General features: G+C 37.2%; 1 protein-coding gene across 1 annotated transcript in view; it reads right to left on the bottom strand.

Annotated features, from left to right (window-relative positions):
• Positions 1 to 14,460, bottom strand: part of Amnionless (amnion associated transmembrane protein) — a 38,707-nt gene extending 24,247 nt beyond the window's left edge. Inside the window, exons 1-3 of the mRNA XM_090369477.1 lie at positions 14,278 to 14,460; positions 7,557 to 7,720; positions 878 to 965 (exon numbers count right to left, since the gene is read on the bottom strand). Of these exons, the coding sequence (XP_090225603.1) occupies positions 878 to 965; positions 7,557 to 7,720; positions 14,278 to 14,317 (292 nt within the window). The 5' untranslated portion in view covers positions 14,318 to 14,460. The remainder of the gene's footprint in view (positions 1 to 877; positions 966 to 7,556; positions 7,721 to 14,277) is intronic.
• Between the last annotated feature and the right edge of the window lie 2,588 nt (positions 14,461 to 17,048).

The following is a 17,048-nucleotide window of genomic DNA, read 5'->3' on the forward strand; positions in this document are numbered from 1 at the left end:
TGCAAATTAATGTGAAAAAAAAAAATAGGAATTTTGGTATTTTAATATAATTCCAGTTCTAAAAGACAGGTCACCAATGACGATTATTTATTCCACCATAACAATTAAATGTACTTTATAAATATACTTAATTTTTCTAGGTAATATAAATATATTACCTAAAAGATTCAAATCATACACAAAAGTAAAATAAAGTTTGGAGATTTATTTGGTGCCATTTAGATAAATGTATTTTCTGTTTATTACTACGGGATTAGCCACAGGATCAGAGAAATTCACATGACAAAGAATTCAAGAACATTATCGTATTCAGTAGAGGAGTGAAGAAGCTCATAAAGGCCGCTTCTTTCTATTGCAAGGGCCATCTCCAAAGTTCCTCATTTCTTGGTATTTCTCGCGCTGTTGTTTCGCTTGAATCATGGAGTGGTTTTGTTTGCATTCAGTGGAATACCTATTCGCTTTCTGAAGATCTGACAATAACTGTCCAAACAACACTGACTCTTTACACTCTTTTATAAAAATACCCGAAAACAGTTCCATTGTGAGTAGTTGCTTTCATAGGGCAATATGAAACTGGGTTGAAGTAGCATGTTAGGTAAAGTGAGTGAAGTCAAAGACAGAGCTTTTGTTTCAGCAGTACGAAATTTTGTTGACTAAAGTTTTCCTTTAGTTGAAAACAAAGAAAAGTATTCTACTTGGTCGAACTATTTTTAAGTTTTGAATTGGCAGCTGTGAAGCATTTTTGCTTTGAGCTCATTTAGCGGGATATTAATTTTTACACTGCAATATATGCTAAATCAAAAACATAACTCAAAATTTAGTTCGGTACCTCGTATTTTTCATTAATCAGCATGAAAAGTTCATCACCATCATTTACCTTGACCCTCGCATGAGGCATCGGCATTTCCTCCAACTTCAACGGTGGCATCCTCAGGAAACACCAGATGTCCATTCAGTGGAAGAACCTGTCAGGAGAAAGAAGGCACTTTTAATAAACACTGCTTTTTCTGAAATGGTGTTCACGCGAAATAAGCACTCTTTTTGATACAGTCAATAGTTACCCCCTGAATGCACCCAGTTTTCCATGGTATCTGATGCAAAGTTCACTCGGTGTAATTCTCGAATTCCTGAGGAATTCCAGAATTGCACCGACCTTTGATAGAGAAACCCCTCTCCTCAACTTCCAGAAGCGTTTCATAGTTCTGTTAAACATGTTCATGAGATGGATTGGTCGTCACAAAGTTATTATTCTTTTGTCTGTTTAGGTCGAATACTCTCGATGTGTAGAGTGACTGGTAGATGTTCTTTGCATGGACATTGACCCTATGTTTCACACTTTCTCTTATTAAGATTAGCATCGTTACGTATGATTTGGTATAGCGTCAGGGATTCTTCAAGGTTATTGTAAAGAATCTTTAGAGTTCTTTAACTCAATGAGACTTGCCGGGCATGAGTGTACAAGGTACATTCAACAAGAATATGCTTCATTGTAAGCGGAGAGTTTCATTGCGGGTATTGAGGAGGATCATTACCTGTGAGGAGATAAAGTGAGTAAGCTAACTGTGACCAATTAGTGCTCTTGTTGGATTACTTCCTTCTTTCTGTTTACACGGAAGCTGGAAGTCCATTACTGCGGTTCAGGTTTTGTTTGAAGGAGTTTATTATGTCTTCAGTTTGCCATTGAAGTGTCCATTGCTCCCCACATAATTTTCTTTATTACATTTGCAGTCAAGGTATGGAACATAATAATGTGATAATTCTGTGTTGGAAGCGGCATAGCCTGCACATTCATTTTATCTGTTTAAGAAAGTGAAAAAACTCCAACAGACTAGCATCGCAAGGTATGATATGGTAGAGAGTCAGCTCTTAATTTCCCAGCATGACCTGGGATCCAGCAGAAGATGACCACTCGCTGGAGTTTCTGGATATGCATCAGTTTGGATTTTATGTACTTTATTAAAGGATGTGTATGAGATGAGATATTCTGTAAAGATATAAGCGCACCTGGGAGACCGTATATACCATGCTTTTTTGGATGGACAGATAGAGAATATCTTCTAGTGCAAGACTGATGGCGTATAATTTAGCTGCTGCATTAAGCGATAAGTGATACGGAAATGGTTTTATGCAGGAAGACGGCTGCGGCACCCAGTCAGACTTTGACCCATCAGTTTAAATTTTGTAAAATGCAGATAATTTTGGGTGTGAATTGTTATGTTAACATTTGCAAGAGAGTGCTTTCCACAGTTTAAGAAATAACTGTCACAGGATGGTTTAACAGAAGACCACGGAGAATCTGGATTGTTTGGATATTGGAAAACTTTGTCAATGTGTATATTCCACGTTTGTGATAATGCCTGCAATCTGATACCAGTAGGCTGAGCTGCCTTGGGTTTATTTTTGCAATACATTGTGAACAGCGGATCATCAAGTATCGACCTAATGGTGTGGATAGGTAGGCTTTGAAAACGTTAGCTGCGTAATTAAGAAGTAATTGGCTTTGGGGAGTCTGCGCGGTAGCACAGTGGTATCGTCACCGTCCTCCCCACACCGGGTGGAAAAAGCCAGGGTTCGAATCCCGTCGATGACGCGAGGAAATTTAATGGCCTTTTTTCACTCCGTGGCTGAGTTAGTCGGTCTCAGGGGTAAATAGCAAGGTTTTCCCCCAGAAACTGGGGTTTCCCGTTCATCAAAACAGCCAAATGGACCATAGAAGACATGCAGTTAACAAACATAAGACACACAGCACGGCAGATGAATTTAATTACTCGAGTGGCCTAAAAATAATAGTTTGGTTTTTTTTTTTTTTTTTGGCTTTGGGGAAGTTCATGGGCTTCAATATAAAGGTTTGAATTGGCGACGTTCTATAAACCCCTTTTAGCAATCCTAAGAACAGAATGTTGAATAGGGGCAATCCATGCCATCATGCTCTCCCTAGTAGAATACTCTTGGGCACCATAATCAAGGCGAGATCTGATTAGGGTGCTATACAAACGAGTAAGGCGTAATGATCTGCACTCCATGATGTAGAAGAAATAACTCTAAGTAAATTCTTTTTTTTTTTTTTTTTCTGGCAAGTTGTCTGTAGATATTTAACGTATTTCAAAAATTTCAATTTGTTATCGAAAATCAGACCACGCAGACGAATGCTGTTCACAACTGAGATAGGATGATTTGTTATGAGTCGCTCGAGATCTGAATGCATCTTCCGTTTATTACAAAAGTGAACGACTCTAGACTTCTGATAAGATAGTCGATAAATATTATTAACTGAGATTTGGAGCTGCCGCTCAATGAAACTCACGTTCTGTGAACTGCAAGACACAGTCAGATCACTGGCATAGAGGTAAGAATCCACAGCGTTGGGAATGTTTTTGGTCATGTGATTTCTTGTTGCGAATAATGTGGCACAGAGAACAAAGCCTTGTGGGACTCTCTCTTCTTGTATAGAACATGAAAAGACCTATGCTGAAGAAAATTCTGTATGAAATATAGTAGATGGCTTCTCAGGTCAAGGGAATCGAGATCACTCAGGATACCAAAACACCATGTGGTGTCAAAGGCTTTCTCTGTGTCATGACGAGATGCTCAGTGCGGATAAATGCATTCCTGATGGTTGTTTCAGCTTTGACCATGAGATCCAGGAATTATCGATTTTTGCTGAAACCAAATTGATTATTACAGGTTATAGTTTGGGAATCAAGATACCGTGTCAGTCGACAGTGCATCATTTTTCTAGGGTTTTACTTAAGCAGCTGGTGAGAAATTGTTCAATAGTTTTGAGGAATATAGCGATCTTTCTCTGATTTAGAAACTGCCAGTATATAGGAATGATGCAGGAACTGGGGAATGAATGTTCAATGAAGATGCGATTGTAGAAGGTTAGCAGCGAGGATAGTGATTTTTTATCTAAGCGTTGGATCATTATGTAACATAGTCCGTCGGAGCCTGCAGCACTGCTTTTTGAAGTAGATAAGTCTTCTTGAAGTTCAAGCATCGTAAGTAGTTGATTGTAGAGTAAAGATGTGGTTCTGGAGTTCAGTTGGATTTTTCGGCTAAAAATTCGATCTTTTGAAATAATGGATCATATGCTGTTGAGGCAGACAACTGTGAAAATACAGTTCCTAGGGCATTCGCAATTTCTGCAGGAATAGAAAGCTCCTGCCAATTTCAGTTGAGAAGAGGAAAGGATAATGGTTGTTGTTTGTTATTTGGATTTTAGGAGCATTAGCAACTAAGGCCATATTGCTCCGTGATATGCGGTGGCTATTCCCTGACCTTTCCACATCCTCCGTATTTGGTGGTGACGGGCTCGAACCCCGGTCTAATCAAGAAGCGTGTGCTACGCACTGCTGCTCCTTCCCACCTGGCTACGGAGGCGCCCTAAAGGATAATGGGGGAATTTTTCATTTAGCCGTTTTATTTTATCCACTTTATTCTTGTATCAGTATTTTTATTAATTAAGCTTGCAAATCGAATACAAAAGTCTCTTTTAGTTTTCTTCCCAATGTGATGGCCTTAGCTCTAAGTCTCTTGTGGTTGGTTTATGAGATTGACGGTTGTAGGATGTTTGCAAAACAGATTCCACTCTCGGTTTTTTCTTTTCTTTTTTTTTTTTTTTTTTTTTGCACTCTTCGTTCTACCAATAATTCATGATTCTATGGATGGTTGGCTGCGATTGTGGAATTGCAGTAGATGCAGCTGCCATATTTGTTTTGGAATGTGATCGGTAACTGTGTCAATAGAACAGGTTTCAATGATCTGATCATTAGAGCACGCACGGGAAGTATACTTTGCCTAATTCACTTTGGAAAATATCCATTTTATGTAGTTTTTCTGAGATAATGGAAAGCGATGTTTAAATTTTACATATTAACGGGAAGTGATCACTATTGAGCGGATCGTCAAGGATCGTCCACTCGATACTAAGAAAGAGGAACGGAGAGCAGATGGAGAGATTTATTGCAGAGATTGTTTCTGCAGAGAGAGATAGATGTAAGTTGTTGAGCCACTATTTAGTATACGTAGTTAGGTTTCGTCTGTCAACGAGCATTTCAATGAGTTGTCCTCATCCATCTGCATTGGAAGAACCCCACAATGGATGGTGTCCACTGAAGTCGCCCAATAAACAGATAGAGGGTGTCAACTGCAGAATGAGAAATTCGAGTTATAGAAGTATAGAAGTGATTGTTATAATGGTATAGAAGTGATTGAGCTATAGGTAAATAGAAACAAGTGTCAAAGTAATCCCAATCACAATACGCGTAGCAACAGCTTCGATGGAGGTTTGTAAAGGAATATGTCTGCAAGGTATTCGTGAATCTAGGAGTACGGCTATCCCTCCGTGAGCACTATTTATAACAGTTCTGTCTTGCCTAAAATATATTTTTTAACTGAGAAAAATACATGTGGTGTTAAATTTTTGTGTCTTGTAAGCCTACAGGATGATAACGACTGATTAACTCGTGGATATCATCAATATTTCTGAGAAGTCCTCTACAGTTCCATTATATTATACGATGCATTATTTGGTTTTGGTACATGAGGATAATTCTGATTCTCTTTTATTCCCAAACTGGTTATGGAGATCGAGCTTCACCTCTCTTCTTGGAAAGATTGGGCGTCCAGTGTCCATGTCATCTTCTGCGTGAAGATCTAGGATAGGTTCATCTGGGTCGGAATTATTATTGATATCCATGTTTATTAAATTGATATTGTTTGTCTTCTTAGTTGGGGTTGAATCAGTTTTCAATTTTGTAACATGTGATGGTCTATGTGGTGCAGTTGGTGGAACAGTGACTGGAGTATTGTTGGTTCTGTCTAATACTGCTCCTTAGGAGTCTGTTTCATCGATAATGACAGCATAGATCGGGCCCAATCTGAAATGTATATGGTTGGGGGAACTGAGACTTCAGTTTGTTTTGCCGCTGATTGATATTTTTGCATTGCTGCTGCTTATGTGTCCTTGGGTGCATTAAGCATAAAATGCTTCTTTGACTATTGGTAAGTAACTTTCCCTTCTACGCTATACTTCTGGATTTTTTTTCCCTTGGTTTCCACAATTCGCATGATTTGGAGTAGGCTGGATGGGCGACTTTGCATTTGGACAGTGTAGTGTTTTAACATCACAGTTCGTTTGCGTATGTGCTTTTGATCTACAGTTTGGACAGACTGTATCTCCTCCATAAGCCATTTGCGAGTGACCAAATTTTTGGCTCTTGTAAGATGTTACAGAATCCAGAATAAAAGGTCGTATTCGGTAGTTGAGATAGCCAACTATGATACTAGATTGTAAGATAGATATACCGAATGCCAGGGTGATGTTGCATGAGGGAATAAGATTTGTATCTTTCCTGATCGTGATGCGTTTGGCTTGTATAACTTTTTGGTTTTTAAATTCTTGGACCAGTTCAGATTCTATCATATTGATAAGATCCCAATCTGTAATTACTCTCTTGTAGGTGTTTAATGTTTCCGGTCCCGCCACTAGGATGCCAAGCGGTTAGAAGAGTTAGTCGGTTAGTAAAGAAATTAATATATGTAACAAAAACGAAAGCTGAATTTAAGATTAATTACTTAATAACCACTCATATACCACGTGAAATTAATAATATAGTTTATTAAGCTAATCGTCCAAACCACCATACACTTAAGGTGACGTTTCGGACATCTTACCGATACCCATCATCAGACCATGCTGTTGACAGATTTCTACCTGCCAATGCTGCCAGAAATCTGATGTGCGTAACTGGATACGAGTGGTTATTAAATATAGTAATTAATCTTAACGAAAAAAACAACCACATAACTCCTTCCCTAACTATATCAAAGCTGAATTTCCTTTGTCTGTTCTTACTTGCGACTTTCCAAGGGTAGAACTAGTTTATAAATGAACGGCTGAGAGAGAACGATTTAACTTAAAAAGAACTTTTATCGCTGAGAAAGGTCGCTAGATAATTTGCACTGAAAAGGATTGTCCACGAATTCGCTTGGCACCCAGGAGCTAAGGTAGGCCCATTATGATCAACGTAGTCTATGCGCTATTAAATCCTAACACAACCAACCAAGCCTTAGGTAGCGGAAATCCTTGGACCAACAGTAAAGTTGTCGGTCCGGGAGACCCCTTCCACCTCAGGACCTTCGGGCAATTGCTCCACTGCATCTCGGTAAATCCGCCTTGTTTGGTCGCATAATACAGGGTTATCAAGCTATGGAAGAAAGGTTTACTCAAATCAGTGAAGACTGCGAAGCACAACACCCCGGGCGCAATATGGCCAAAGTAGCCCTTGCGCCAGAAACTCTCATAACAACAACACCTCAAAGTAACTTTAGTACTTTATTATTTTTTTCATTTTTAAACTTATATCTTGTTATAGCCATCATAATGAGCTTCACACTTAAATTACATTCATGAACCTTACAACTCTATCTTATTTTTTATATTCGTTTTAAACAGTTTGAATAAGTCAGCAAGAAAATTATTAAATAGGAATTATTCTAAATTGCTAATTAAGAACTTACTTTAGCAAAACTTAATACATTACTGTACAGCTTACCATTTCCTTGAAAGATGTCGAACGTGGCATGTATACTATAACGTTGTCTGTATCTGGAAAGATGACTCTATCATTGGCGCATGGAACACGACCACCTTTCCAGTTGTTCGGGTTGTCATAATTCATATTGGACACCCATGTCTTCACAGAAGCTTCGCAACAGGCTAAAGAAATAAATGTTTTAATTTCATAACCGTGAATAAACTAGAAAATAGTTGTTTATGCGCTGCGCAATTGCAGTGGTGCCAATAGAACGATTGTGTGCATTTTGATGGCACCTCCTTTTCTTTCTAAAGTCAAAAAATATACAATTCTTGATGGTTGGTATAATTTTAAATGGATCAAATGCATGCCGAATCTAAACCAAACCATTTAAAATTTTTCTCCTAACCACACTGCTCGACAAAATTATCAGAACACGTAGAAAACGCGATGTAACTCGTGCAGCTTGCCATGAAGCGGGACAAAATTTGGTATGGTGGTGTACCATAGAATAACAATGAAATGAGGAGACAGAAAGAAACCTCGGACAGCTATAACGGACATTTATAGGGATTGCATAAGAATTACCAAAAAAGTCACATTATAGAAGTCGATACAAGATGCTCTAAAATATGATCACATGACGTCAGTACGGTGTATGATCCCCTCCAACAGCTAAACAGACCTAACAGCGGATAGGGTGTTTTTTAAAGTAGCCGAATATATTTCCGGTTATACTTGCGGGAACAATGTGTAATTTGATTGGCGTGTAGATCGGAAGCTTAACGCAGATGGCAATAAACACTGTGTGCTTGCAAACACACTGGCATATGAATAAGCCATGGCGTTAACCTAGAACAGAGATACTTTATTGTGGTTTGACAATTCCAACTCAGAAGTATACGGGAATATAAACAGTATTTCCAGCTTTACCAAGTAAGTCCGCCAAATGAGGCCGATTAAAAAATGTTGACAGGGAAGTCAATATCGTGTTGCCGGATCATGGGCCCTAATTTCTTTACAAAAACCGTTAACGCCCAGCGATAGCTGGAAACGTTTGAGAACCTATTGTATTTGGTGCAACTACATACATTTGTAAGCAATGCCATAACATTTCTGAGGGCATTTTTGAGCAATCCACACCCAGGGGTCTAGGTTCTTTTCATTTGGTGTTTGTAGGCCCTAGGTATGACTCTTCATTAAATGTATCCAACGTATTAAAGTGTCCTTGCGTTAAATCTAATTTGTTTTTTGAAGAAATTCCAAAGTGTTCTATAAATTTGATATTGAAATTATTTTCACAACATTCATTCCAGCACTAACTTACTCAAAATGCGAACTCTGATAATGTTGTTAATACAACGTAATCAAAGTACACTATCGACTATCATTGATGGTGAAAAGTGTACGGGAAACTGATTTTTTATTTTTATTATTTTTTTTCCAGGATGATAAAGTCGTTTTTCATTTTGTTATATTTATAGTCAAAGATTTATAAAGCTTTAATACGAGAATGAAGTTGTCTTCTCTGATGTGATGCACTTTCATACTGCCTACTTTGGGTTTTTTACTCTGACTTTTATCAGTCGATAGCCACTCGCACTGGTATATCACCTCCGTTGTTGACCTCAGTGATGCACCAACTGCATGAACGCCGACCATTATACATCTCGTTCATATTGTTTTCTATATTACTGGTGTCTGCTGTTTGAAGACTGGATCTTTATCCTGGAAATTTATACAAATATACTATTTATACAAATATACTTTGTATAAACTACTCGGTTGTTTTCCATTGTGTTCCAGCTTCTAGGTTAAGGTAGGTTGGGTATTATGTGTTAAGCAATAAAGCAACTAAGGCTATGGAGCGTCAGTATTGCGTCTATAATTGTGTGTATTCTTCGGTCCATGTGCTGCTTCCTGGACGAAAAATTGAGTACTGGAGGTAAAATCACTACTCGTTGTGCAAAAAACTCACAAATATTCCTTTTGGCATTAGCGAAATTCGAACTCGACCCTGTGTGGCCGGATGGTAACGCCTGTGGGTATGGGTTTGTGTGTGTTCTGAATATGTTTGGGTGGATAACTCACAAGAAAAAATCCCGCACTCACTTCAGACTAGCTAACTGAAACCCAAGTGAAAAAACTGCCAGAAATTCCGTTAACTTAAGACGAGACTTGAACCCAGACCAGTGCCAGGTGACTAGGCCACTATACTGATATGGAGCTGTCGGTTGCTTCCATGGTAATACATTAATGTCGGCAATGAGAGTATGCAACTCTACTTATAGGTAAACTCATTATTAAAGTGATGGACTTCCACTTACATTCGACTGGAGGCGCGCACGTCGTGATGTTCGATTCCTTGATGTTTTCATAAGAAAGTGATATTCGGTACACCACTGGTTTACTGTCTTAGTATTTGCTTACCGAAATTAGCCTGTTGTCCAGTACAGAAAAAAAATAGATACTTGTCTGTTTATTACGAAAAATCATGTGATGTCCCTTATGACTTCGACAAATGGAACTTGGAAAACCTGAAACCCCTTGGATGTCTATTTTGTTCGTGACTCACTGCCGATTCGAGCATGCGCACTATCACTTCATTGTATTCTTAAACAGGGACGTCGATACACTTTGGGAACTAATACAAGTCGTGAGGTGGTCGTTATTCTTCTGCAAATGGAAGAAATCTGTGTTTAGTCAGCTACTGAGTGCTTTTAGGTTCATATGAAAGGAGTTCTAATAGGTTGTGCGAATTCCGTGTATCCGGTTAAGTGTTTCTGTCTGAACTACAAGAATGCCCAGCATTGTATTGTCTTGTCCCAGTATCGGAACGATAATGCATTCCTCCTGTGGTTAAAATATTTTCGTGTCAACCTCACTTCAGGCTGATGTATCTAAATGCTCATAATGCAAAGTAACGCTTCAGGTTTGGTCACGTGTGGTTTCTTGCTTTTCTGATGTAACATTGCCTGATTTTGGAAACTGAGAATTAATCTTTTAATGCATTTAATAGTGAAAAGCAGTAGCATCTATCAAATGTATCACGATCACTAAATAATGACTTAAATTTGACTGTTTCAGATGTTGAGATTAAGCTTTGCAAACTGTAAGTTCCTTTCATCAGGATTAATGCCTTACATGCTTTGATTTCTGCGGTATGAAAGTTGAAGTTACTAAATTAATCTTGTCACTTCCTTCTCCAGGTGAGGTCGAAGTGTATTTGCAAGTAGTTTCTAAATGTAAGAATGATTTTATGATGGATATTAGGAACGTGTGATTGTTTTTCTAACTGGATCTTCAAGTCTCGTGAAGCCGGCCTATATGTTGAAAACGATAGGATGAAGAATTAAATGTACGAGGGTTATTCAATCAAGAATGATTATAATCTCTCGCGCATAACCATACTGCTTGCTATTTCCAGATGAGCTGCGGAACATAAGACCAAACCAAGCTGCGTCACATAACCGCGCAGTTGGCTCGTGCGCACGGTGTGACCTTGAATGTCTCAAATTTCTTGAGACGGTCTTTTGACCGTTTCAAGAAAACATCAACTGAAGCGTACAAAATGTTACGAGGTTTATGGCGAATCTACGCTTCCATATAGTACAGCCCGCAGGTGGTTAGAATGTTTAAAAAATGGACGTGATTCGATCACAAAAATCGGCGGTAGTGGAGCTCCAACACTACTGTCACCACAAACTAAACAATGCTTTTGTGACCGTACGAGAAGATAGTCATATGATAGTAAGGCAACTGGTAGAGATCTTGAGAATATCGGTAGGAAGCACTCACGATATTCTCCATGATTATTTGCATATAAGTCGTGTTTATGTAAGCTGGGTTCCAAGACTGCTCACGCCTGAGCAATAGCAAGTGGGGGATGGAGGGTTGTCAGGAGCTGCAACGGATGGTTACTGAAAATGGTGAGGTTCTGCACAAGGTGATAACGGCCGATAAGAGATGGCTTTTTATCATTTCGACCAAGAGAATAAGCAAAAACATCCGTTTGAAGGTCTACGTCATCGCAAACACTGCAACAAGCGAAAGTTTACCTGCAGGAAAGGCGTTTATATATATATTCAAGGAATGATTTACTAGCATGTTATGCCAAGTCATACGACTGTTACGGGACGTGGCTGCAGAACTGTACTGCACACTTTGAGGGATCGCAAACGACCATAACTGCACGCAGGTGGATGGATGCTGCATCATAATGCGAGGCCTCGCATTGCTCAACCTGTCTTCGAATACATAGCTAGCATTAATGTCAAATGTGTTCCTTATCCGCCCTACCTTTCACCCTGCGACTTCTTATTTCCAAAGTTAAAGGAGCTGCGAGGAAAACGCTTCCAGTCGTCACAAGACGTTGTAAAGACCTCGGAGGGAGGCGATTCTCAAACGTATGTCAAAAACTGGCTTCTGCCGTGTTTTTGAATAATGGCAGAAATGTTAGATGAAGTAAATTTCATGAAATGGGGACTCCTTTGAAAAGGACCAAAGTATGGATGATTAATAAAGGTATGTTACGAAAAAAAGTTACGATCATTCTTTATTGATTGTGTAACATCCCTTAGTGGAAACTTCTTAAAGCATAGACAGAATAATTGCTTTCTTGCGGGACATTTCGATTCTGAATAAAGTGGGGGACACCACTGTTAACAGGAGAGGTTCTTGAAATCTGCTTTAGTGTGCGCTCAACTCAAATTACGTGCAAATGCTAATTTTTTCACCATTATTTTCGGGGAAGTGGCTGTTCTATTTCATCGTTTACTGCCCCATACCCGTAAGACTTGACGGAAAGCAGAATTAATGTTGCGAAAGGCTGAATAAGTGAACTGACTTTAGTTGAAGTTTAATGTTTATAGAGATCAAACTTTGAACATCTTGAAAAGAATTATTTCATTAACATGACTGAAAATCGACTTTTCAATGGTTCCACCGATGAAACTCCTTTGTCAGGAAACTTAATTGCCACTGTTTATGGTTAAAGGATTTAATTTCGAATAGCAAAGCTTAATAAGGGATTTTTATATAATCCCTTAAGGGTTAAGGGATTTTTAAAGCTTCCAACGTTGGTTCCCTTTCGTTTAAAACATTAATTCAGAAATATAAGCACTAATATTTTAGAAAACAAACATTACTGGACGGAAGAACTCTAAATATAAATGAAGAAACTGAAAATTCATCAAGATTAAAAGTGCAGAAAGCAGCTAACGCGTATGCATGATGTTACCGATCTGTATAATGAACCAGAATGGCGTTCCAGTGTCCATTTCGAGCCCTCAAGGGGAACCTTCGGTTGCTAATACATGTACATCTAGTGGTAGGAAATAATGGAAACAGAGTTACGAAGTAGTAACTGGAGTTTTTTTATTTTCCCTAAAATAAAGTGGAGGAAATCGGCTTTGCTGAACTTCAACTGTCTTTAACACGATTCCATTAAACTAAAGCCAGCTTCAGACATCGAAATCGGTGGCTGTTCATAAGAAATGCTCACTAAAACTTCTAGTCTTATTTTTCTTGGATTTGATCTTAATTGTAATAAATATGCACAACCAATTGTACTATTAAACTACTTTATGTCTGTACTAATTTTAAATTATTTTCATCCCATTAGTGATACCCTCAAGGACGTACATGACAGATTTCTTACATGAGTAGAAATCATGCCGTTTTCTTTAAGACAGAAAAACTTTGGTTTGCTCTTTGAACAACTATATTTACTTTTTTTTTTTTTTTCCCTGCTTATATCATTGATTTGTTCAGGAGGCCTTCATGACTGGCCTATTTATTTTTTTTAATGAATCAAACTACCAGGGGTTTATGGTTCCAAAAAGACTTGCTTTGATTGATTAGTGGTGCTCCGTCCTCCCTTAAAAAAAAAAAAAAATTGATACTTTTTTTTTTTCTGGAGGCTCTGCTTATTGATTGAGTTAGTCTGGTAGCAGAGTTTTTCTTATGTCTTTAGTTTAGAAAATCGACCTCAATACACAGTGCAATATAGCCTAAAACAGAACTTTTGTAAAAAAAAAAAAAATTTTATGGCTTTTACAGAACAGTTGGAGGGTTCTTTACATTCATTTCGAAGTTAAGTGTCCTTGTAGATTTGACCATCAAAAGCATTCATTTTTTGTTCTCAATCAAGTAACAAAGTGGCCATGGACGAAATTATTTACAGTGGAGTGAAAAATCTCTTTCCAAAATACTCAATTGACGATCAAAGGGCGAAGTCCATTTTCGTCTTAATGCCGCCTTTTCCCTGTACCAAACAACTGCGCTGGCGTCTTGAACTAGAACAATCTTTGGACCGCTTTCTGTTAGCATTCTCGTACATTCGAAATGTACTCGCTACCCGAACATCTATAGGGAAAAAATCTCTGATATGTTGTATTTCATTGTAGGAGAACCTAGATTGAAACGATCTGGAATTTTCTTTTTTTCTACTTAAATGGTTGGGCTTGTAACCTTGTTCGCGATCTGAAAGTTCACTTTAATGCGCTGCATCAACCGGAGAGAGATGTCACACGAAATGGTGTCAAGTACAATATTCTGGAAGCCTTCTCATTCGCATAATTTTTTTTAATGAGCTAAACAGAATGTGTTCACTTTCAACCATCCGCATACAGCAATAACATTAACTAAAGACAATACTGTTGCGAAAATCGACAAAAAAAAAAAAACCAGTAATGTAAGTAGATAAATTATAAAAAAACAGAATGGAAAGCACACTCACCGAAAAGATAAAATATTTCAAAGTGGTGAAGAAGATACATATTTCTTTTGTTTCGTAACAAAAATCGCGGACAAAATCCAAGTCAGTTCAGTACAACCCCGATTCATGGAATTCGAAGTAACGAACATTCGTTCATTTTCACTTAAAATTCTTATGACTGCGAACATTCCACCCCTCTGCAGGGAATGAATGAACGACTGCTGTAGCAGGAATTGCCAGCCCCGGCATGTCTTATTCGACACCAAATTGTCTCAAATTACTGAACAGTTTTGATGGTAGACACGCGTATGTTTCTCTCGTTGACAGGTTAGTAACGAATCGCGCCAATTGAAGACTGTGCTCAGCCCCCTCACGTGATTTCCTACACTGAAAATGTAACCTGAAAAATCCATATGAAGGGAATTATTTCAGTCAGTGTCTTTTACGATGCTTCTCATGCCTAATCGGCTCTGTTATTATTCATGGGAAGAAAGTGTTCATTTTCAGTTCCGTTTTGAATCCTTTAGAACTGCAAGAGGAAAATTCTGTTTAAAAAAAAAAAAAAAAGCCTAACAATCCGAAAGCATCGTAAAAGACAGTGACTGAAATAATTTTTCGATAGCGAAATCGAAAATTGATTGAATATGAAGGTTATATAGAAAATATGATTACTCCTTTGGATTCACTTTTTTACTCCATTGAAGTCACTTTTCGCTTTAATGTAATATCAACATAAAAGAAATTTGGGCATCTGTCAGGTACGGCACCTAATTAAAAGGACAGTTTCTGCGAGTTCAGAAATTTCTTTGCACCACATGGGCTATACTAATATTACACCGATTAAAAAAGATTTTGAATTACATTTACAGAACTCCTGAGAAATACAGAATCTATAAACAGAAAAATTAAACATTTTTAAAAATTATAATATACATTAGTTTATTACTGAAATTATAGACAAAAGTAAAAAGAATAGAAAGGTTTTTGATAGAAATCCGATGACAAAAATGTGGAAATAGTGTACAACTAATAATACTGCGAAATGAATAGGTGGGTTAGACGAATCAGTTTATCATTCTTTCATAGGTCTATTAAGATGAAATTAAGGAAGTAAAACTGAAAATGAAAAAAAGTCTATAATAATCTTTAGAGAAAGAAAATATAAAATCCAAATTCCATGCTGATAAAGTTAAAATAAGTATAAAGGTCTTTGATAAAAGATTATTTACCCAACTTTACTGAGGAAGTATTTGTTGTTTCACAAGTTTTAAATACTGATCCTGTTAAAGAGATAAAAGATTTCCTTCACTTTTTTTTTGTGTGTTCTGACTCTCCTACTCTCAATGACATTTGCGCTTTATACTTCATTGTGCTATTTACAACCAAGTTAATAAAGAGGCGCTCTGTCTTGTTTTATCTTATGTATTTTTATCCTATTTTAGCATGTTGTAAGGCGCTTTAACAAACATGCCTAATGCACCTATTGTCTTCACCGTCCGTCCGTCAGCATGTTATAACTCGGCTCCTAGCAGATGGAATTTCAAAATTTTATATTTGGGCCTTTTAGAAAGATTTATCAAACCATCCCACATTTCACTAAAATCGAACCAATATAAATCTGGCAATTATTTCTTTTGAATATAGAAATAATATGCAGTTTTCGGTCCTGAAGATTTTATTTATATATAACAAAATATTGTACATATTATATACGTACTGTAAGAATGTGAAAATATTCAAATTACTTTACATCCTTTATCATTTAACATAATTGGGCATTAAATCTTATTTTTGATAAAGACAAATTTATTATGACTTTATCTGAAAATTAGTTGCAAATTTATATAATGACATGAAAAGAATAAATAGCATTTTATTTTATTATAAAGGACTGAAGAATAAATTATATTTTAAAGAATTTAAAAAAAAAATTTACAAATAACGTCTCTTTCAGCATGCGCTGCTTACAACGCATTGAAATACAACAGTCTATAGGTGGTAAATGTACAATAATCCCCATTTATTTAAATAGGGATTATTGTACATGTCGAGAATAGTCTCTTTTTACACATAGGTATGAGCAAAGTGGGTTTGCTACTTTAGTACATTGATCTCATATTGTGGAGGCACTTCGCTATGAGTTGACTTGGCATTGTACTACTAGAAATAAAAGGCACTGCTCCGATGGAGAAATATATTGCTTTTTATTTAAAGTTTATGCCACTCCCCACACTTGGATTTTGACTCTGACTGGAGTCTCATCAGAGAAAATAGCGGCATAAAAGCCGTTATTTTCTCTAATTACATGAATTTTTTTTTTATTAAAAGACTTTTTTTTTTATTAAAAAACGAAACTTAAGCATTTTTAAGTGTCATTTGAACTAAAACACTTTACTTTATTAAAAAATATATAAAAATTTATGTGTAATTTTAAATAACTAACAGGAATGTTTTTAAAAAAAAAGGAAATAATTATTTTAGCAAAAATTGTAAAACGAAACTGAACATTTTTATGAAAATTTGGGGATTTTTATCGAAAGGACGGGCCTTCAAATTTTGTGTTTTTGGTCATTTGTTCTAGAATCTAGATTATCAATGCTACTCTTATTAGATCATAAAAGGCCAATTTGGAACTTCGTCTAGGTTCATTATCCCATGATGCGGCACATCAGCTGTGCACCCCCCCCCCCTATTTGCAGCGACATTCATCTTCTGTATTCTGCTACCAACAGGTAGAGCCATGCAAAAGAATTGGGGGGGGGGTCGACGCACCCAGGCCTCCCTCACATGAG

The sequence above is a fragment of the Mastigoproctus giganteus genome, chromosome 3 (genome assembly GCF_048544385.1).
Source record: "Mastigoproctus giganteus isolate SK-2022 chromosome 3, ASM4854438v1, whole genome shotgun sequence".
In the NCBI taxonomy this organism is placed as follows: domain Eukaryota; kingdom Metazoa; phylum Arthropoda; class Arachnida; order Uropygi; family Thelyphonidae; genus Mastigoproctus; species Mastigoproctus giganteus.